At 57.5% G+C, this 6,000-nt stretch overlaps 1 protein-coding gene across 1 annotated transcript in view; it reads left to right on the top strand.

Annotated features, from left to right (window-relative positions):
• The first annotated feature begins 2,756 nt into the window (after positions 1-2,756).
• Positions 2,757-6,000, top strand: part of LOC135892215 (B-cell receptor CD22-like) — a 63,243-nt gene continuing 59,999 nt past the window's right edge. Inside the window, exons 1-3 of the mRNA XM_065419924.1 lie at positions 2,757-2,874; positions 3,322-3,726; positions 5,377-5,667. Of these exons, the coding sequence (XP_065275996.1) occupies positions 2,757-2,874; positions 3,322-3,726; positions 5,377-5,667 (814 nt within the window). The remainder of the gene's footprint in view (positions 2,875-3,321; positions 3,727-5,376; positions 5,668-6,000) is intronic.

Below are 6,000 nucleotides of genomic sequence, written 5' to 3'. Positions count from 1 at the left end.
ACCCCACCACCCGCACCCCCCTGCCGCCCCAGCCCTGGGCTCTCCCCCCCCCCACACACACACCCCTGCTGCCCCAGCTTTGGGCTCCCCCCCCTACCCCCCCACCATTGCCCCCCACACACACCTCCTGCTGCCCCAGCCCTGGGCTCTCCCTCCCCCCAACTGCACCCTCCTTCCGCCGCAGCCCTGGGTCACTGGTAACTCGCTCCCAGGGCCGGTCATTCAGCAGGAATTTTAGATGTGCACAGAACACAGACAGGATTGGTTCCCATATGGTTACAGAACTGCAGTAAAGTGGAACCATTTTCAGCTTGTGTGATTGGAGGATATCTGGATGCATATTATAAGACTGTCCTACATAAATGAGGAAAAGTTGAGGTGCCTTTATTATTCTTTTGTTCCACTCTTTCTTTCTATGGGGAATTTGCCAATGCAATATCACTGTCTTCCTTTTAAACAAACAAACAAACAACAAAAGGCAATGGCTGTTGAAAATAGCAATTCCAGTCCTAATAACCACTGGGAAGCATTTCTTGCTCAATGTATTCTACTTTTTCTACAGCAAGTTACAGTGGATCAGTATATTTGATTTGGGAGAAATGAAGTAACAGCCGCCCAAACTGAGCTTGAGCACTCCTGAATTTTGAGGTGTTCAAATCTGGAAGGCAGGTGCTGGGGGGGGCTGTGGCTCCGCAGGGGAGCACGGCAGCATGTATGCAGCAGCGTGTCTGGCGCTGTGCGAAGCCAGACACACTGGTCTGAGTGGCACGGTAAGGGGACTGGGGGGTTGGAGAAGGGGTAGGGAGTACCGGGGGGGCAGTCAAGGGACAGGGAGCAGGGGGGGTTGGATGGGGCGGAGGTTCGGGGGGGGCAGTCAGGGGCAGGGAGAAGGGAGGGTTAGATGGGTCAGGGGTTTCGGGGGGGGCAGTCAGGGGACAGGCAGCAGTTGGATAGGCATGGGAGTCCCAGGGGTTTGTCAGGGGACAGGTAGGGGGTGGGGTCCTAGGGGGGAAGTTGGGGGGGTCTCAGGAGGGGGCAGTTGGGGACAAGGAGAAGGGAGGCTTAGATGGGGGTGGGGTCCCGGGAGGGGGCAATCAGGGGACAAGGACCAGTGGGGCTTAGATAGGGGGTGGGGCCCTGGGGGGCAGTTGGGGCAGGGGTCCCGGGAGGGGGTGATCAGGGGACAGGGAGCAGGGGGGTTGGATGGGTTGGGGTTTCTGTGGGGGGCAGTGGGAGGGAGTGGATGCGGGCAGGGTGGGGCTACCCTCCCTCCCTGTGGAGTGTCCTATTTTTTGAATGTTAAAATATGGTATCTCTACCCTTCCCAGTGCAGCTCTCCATTCATAGCAGGCTGCAGCATGAGGTCTCAGCTCCCTCACTCCCTCCCCCTCTTTCCTGTTGGTAGTGGCCAAGGGAATGCTGGGAAATGTAGTTCTTTCCCTGCCCAGGGCTGGCTCTATGGGCAGGGAGCTAACCAAGGAACTACAGCTCCCAGGGCCCCCTGTTGGTTCTCAGCTCCCAGGCTGGATCCCCCAGCTGCCGCCCCTGCAAATGGGCTGCCCCAAGCAGGTGCTTGCTTTGCTGGTGCCTAGAGCCGCCCCTGGCCCCCAGCCAGTCCTCAGATCTACTGTCAATTTCAGAGCCAGCTGGAGCTGCAGCTGCTCTGACCAGATGTGGGGAGCTCTGTGTGTCCCCCAATTTCCCTCCTCTGGTTGGTTGATTGCCCCCCACGCCCCAATCAATAGGTCTCTGCTCTGGGGGGCCACAAATTTTCCCTGGCACTTTGAGGGCAGTGCAGCAGGAGGCTGGGTAGAGGCGCTAGGGGGCGCTGGGCTGCAGGGGGAGGGGTGGAGGCGCTGGGGGCGTTGTGCTGCAGGGGGCGGGGTGGGGGCGCTAGGGGGTGCTATGCTGCAGGGGGCGGGGCAGGGGCAGTCAATGCTGGTTCTCACACCCTGAGGCTGCTCTCCCAGGTCCTCCCCCTCACCTTGGTTTGCTCAACGCCCAGAGGAAGTGGCAGCGTCTCTGCGACAAAACTACCCCGGCTGAGGTCCAGCCAGTGACCCTAGACGCAGGGGAAACAGCTGCTCTGGCGCCCTGCGCTGCTGGGAAGCGGGGGAGGGGCATTCTCAGGGCTCTTCGTTCCCCGCCCCCCAAGTGGGGGATCAAACGTGAGGAGCAGCCAGGGCTTTTGACTCTGGACTGCGCCGTGCCCGGCCTGCGCTGATGCACACAGCCTGACAGCAGGCGAGTGTCTGGGTTCCTGCTGCACATCTGGGGAAACTGAGGCACGGCGGGGGTTGAATCAAAGACCCTCATACACAAGTGGGTTCAGAGTTCTGGGCTCTTCTGCTCCTCTAACCACTAGACTCTGCTCCTCACCCAGAACCAGGGATAGAACCCAGGAGTCCGGGCTTCCAGCCCCCACCCCCTAACCAATTAGAGGCATCTGGTGTGAGCTCCCAGGGGGTGTGGGTAGAATTGTACCAAGACCTGTAATAACAGAACCCTGCCCAGCAGGGTGTGTAACGGTTGCCCTGCGTTTAGCTGCCTCCCCTGTGTAAATGTGACACCTTTTGCACCGCACCACGCACGACAAACCCATCCGGCAACTAGTGAGTTAGAGCAGAGGGGCTGGCAGCCAGGACACCTGGGTTCTCGCCCAGCCCTGGGAGGGGAGAAGGGTCTAGTGGTTACAGCAAGTAGCGGGTTCCCCGCAGTCTCCCCTCCAGCTGGTTTCTCTCTGCTCCGGGTGGCTGATGTTGCTCTGGGTCATCGCAGGAACCGACCAGCCCTTCGCTCTTTCCTCTGCTCCCCAGCGCTGCGGCTGCCCAGGGGTCACCATGAGGCGTCTCGTCTGGCTGCTGTTCCTCCCGGGTAAGGCCCCTTTGCCTTGCCCTTAAGGTCTGGCTGCTTCAGACCCACAGAGCCCTGGGGGCCGGGGAGAAGGGAGGGGAGACCCGGCTGGGGGTGGGGGGGGTCACAAGCTCAGAGGAAGGTTTTCCTCTGTGAGATTCACTCCACTTGCATCAGACTAATGTGATCCAGTGATTGGCGGTGGGGGGTGGGCTGGGATTCAGGACTCCTGGGTTCTATCCCAGCTCTGGGAGGGGAGTGGGATCTAGTGGTTTAGAGTGGGAATCAGGAAACTTGGGTTCTTCCCAGTGTGCTGATGGGGAAACTGAGGCACAGAGCCACACCATGAGCTGAACAGGGAGTTTAGTGCTGGGAATCAGACCCCGATCTCCTGAGTCCCAGTTCGGCACTGGAAGCGCCCGGCCAGCCTGCCCCTCACTGCCATCTCTGTCACTTTGCTGCTTCCAGGCTTCCTCTGTCAATGTAACCCACCTGTTGAGGTCCCTGAGTCCCTGATCGCTTGGACGGGGGCCTGTCTGTCCATCCCGTGCCGCTATCAATCCTGCCTCCTGAACCCCAGAAGGCCAAACAACCCGACCATCAACTCCCTGACCTGGTACCTGAACCCTGTGTATGACTCTGAGAAGAAAGATTTCAGTGGCACCATCCTGTATAAACACAACGCCACCATCACCCCGGCCTTCGCAGGGCGCGTGAGGTTCCTGGGGGACCTGGAGAGAGATTGCAGCCTGCAGCTGTCTGACCTGCGGGCCAGCGAGAACGGCACATACGGGCTGAGACTGATCTTCTCGAGCACCGGGCAGAAGCCGGAGGAGAAGAAGTGGATGACTAAGATCAGTGTGAACGTGATGGGTAAGAGGGAAAGTCCTGGGCTTCCTTGTAGGAACAGATTAAAGACTCATAGCCCACCCCACCCCACCCCCTGCTCTAACCACTCGACCCCACTCCCCTCCCAGAGCTGGGGAGAGAACCCAGGAGTCCTGGCTCCCAGCCCCCCCAAACACTAGACCCTGCTCTGGTAGCAGCCATCACTGGGGACGCAGCTCAATGTGCCTGGGATCACATCCAGGCCAGCTGTTCCTATTTTCTCCACCTCTGTCCCATCCCTTTAATGAGGTAACGACTCTCGCTAAAGTCTGGGGCTACAGCCAGCCTTGAACTCCCCGTCTGCACGAGAACAGCACCGACCTCTGCCAGTCGAGCTAAAGGAGATGGATCCTTACCTAGCGGAAGCAGTAGGTTGTTATCCTCCATGGTGCTCAGCAGAGCCTCTAGCAAAACGGAACAACAGTTTGGATAGAAAACTTCAAAGTTGTTTCCGTTTTACTGTGTTTTTCCACATTTCTCCTGAAATATTTTACCCACTAATTTTGAATTTTTGAATTTCATTTTTCCACTTGCTTTTTGTTCCCTTTTCACCCCAAGTGCAGCACAAGGAAGGATGTCGGGGGCTGGGTTTTATTATTTCATGTTTTCCCTTTTCCCCGGGTGTCCCAGGGAAAGTCATTTCAGCTTTCTGTGCCTCAGTTTCCCCACCTGAAAATCAGGGAGAATAATCCTTTGCCTATTTCCACTGTGGTCTCTTTGGGGCAGGGACTGTCTCTCGCTGTGTCTGGGCAGCGCCCGGCACAACAGAACCCGGATCTCACCTGGGCAGGCACTGTACCATAACGTACCTAATGCAGTAGGAAGAGAGCCTGAGACGTGAGCCCTTGTATCCGAGGCCTGGTATGAGGCAGGCCCTGCTCACAGAATGTGGCAAGCACAGGGCTGATCTTGCAGAAATGCACATTGCTAAGAAGTGCTAGGCACAGCACACTCACGCAAACACAGCCCGATATTAAGTGGTACCAAGGAAGGTACAAAAACCTTCCCCCAGGATAAGGGGAACACACTGACCCCTCCTAACAGATAAGATCAGGCTGACAGTAGGGAACTTGTTTATAGCAGGGTATAAAGATGTACCCAAGGCTTTGTCTACACTAAGCACCTTTCAGCGACACAGCTGTCCCACTACAGCCGTGCCGCTAAGAGGCAGTCAGTGTAGCCACTGTTTGTTGGCAGGAGCTTTGTCAGCGGGATAGCACTCCTGCCCACAAAACACTGTTCACACCAGCAATTTTTGTCACTAAAACTTTTGTCATTCGGGGGGGGGGGGTGTTTTTTAACACCCCTGAACGACAAAAGTTTTGCCGACGAAGTTCCAGTGTAGACAGAGCCTCAGAGGGAGAATCTTTGGCCAGCCAAGGGGGCAGTGGAAAGTCCCACCATGGACTGGGCTGCGTCCATTGTCACGGTCATCCATGTCTTAGTATCTTCGTGTCTTAGGCCTGGTGCCTTCGTACCTTAACGGATCTTGTGGTCATTGGGCGGTTCGCTTGAGGGGTCTGTGCAGAGCTGGGGCAGCACAAAGAGAGAACACACACACGCAGCCGAACATCTAACACCACCTAATAATAAAGTGTTCTCAATAATAACTTTCCCCTTTGTCCCCCGACACAGATTCGCCTCCAGCTCCTCAAATCCAAGCACCCAGCAAGCTCAGGGAGTCAGTCGCGGCCCAGGCAGTTTGCTCCGTAGCCTATCACTGCCCCGACTACCCCATAACCCTGACGTGGGTCGGTTTGGGGCATAGGACCTCTGAGCCCACCATGAGGATGGGGAGCGGAAGGACTGAGAGCACACTTACTTTCACGCCCACCTGGTGGGACCATGGGACAAATGTAACCTGCCGGCTCAGCACTCCGGCTGGGACACCGAGCTCCGAGAGCAGCGTGGTGCTGGACGTGAAATGTGAGTGGGGGGATTTGAACTGGGCGCCCCTGGGTCTGACCGCACCAGCCCCACCAGCAGCTCTGGCGCTGACCCATAAAGCACCGTAGGGGCTGCAGTTCCTGGGGGGCACCAGGGAGGTGGACAGGGGCCCAGGTGGGTGGAAGCAGATTGGCCAATGGGACGGGAGCTGGCAGTATTTTGAAAGAAGAGTGAGGCCGTCCCACTGGGCAGAGATGGGCACGAGGGTCAGAGCCAGCGTCCCCTAGAGGGGAAAGGCCCAATGCCCCATTCCCTACCCCAGGTCTAGACAGTGTCCATATCTCAGCTGCTCACCCGTGTGTTGGTTTGCTC

Source organism: Emys orbicularis, chromosome 20, assembly GCF_028017835.1.
Source record: "Emys orbicularis isolate rEmyOrb1 chromosome 20, rEmyOrb1.hap1, whole genome shotgun sequence".
NCBI lineage: Eukaryota > Metazoa > Chordata > Testudines > Emydidae > Emys > Emys orbicularis.
This window is presented reverse-complemented; position numbering and strand designations above follow the sequence as displayed.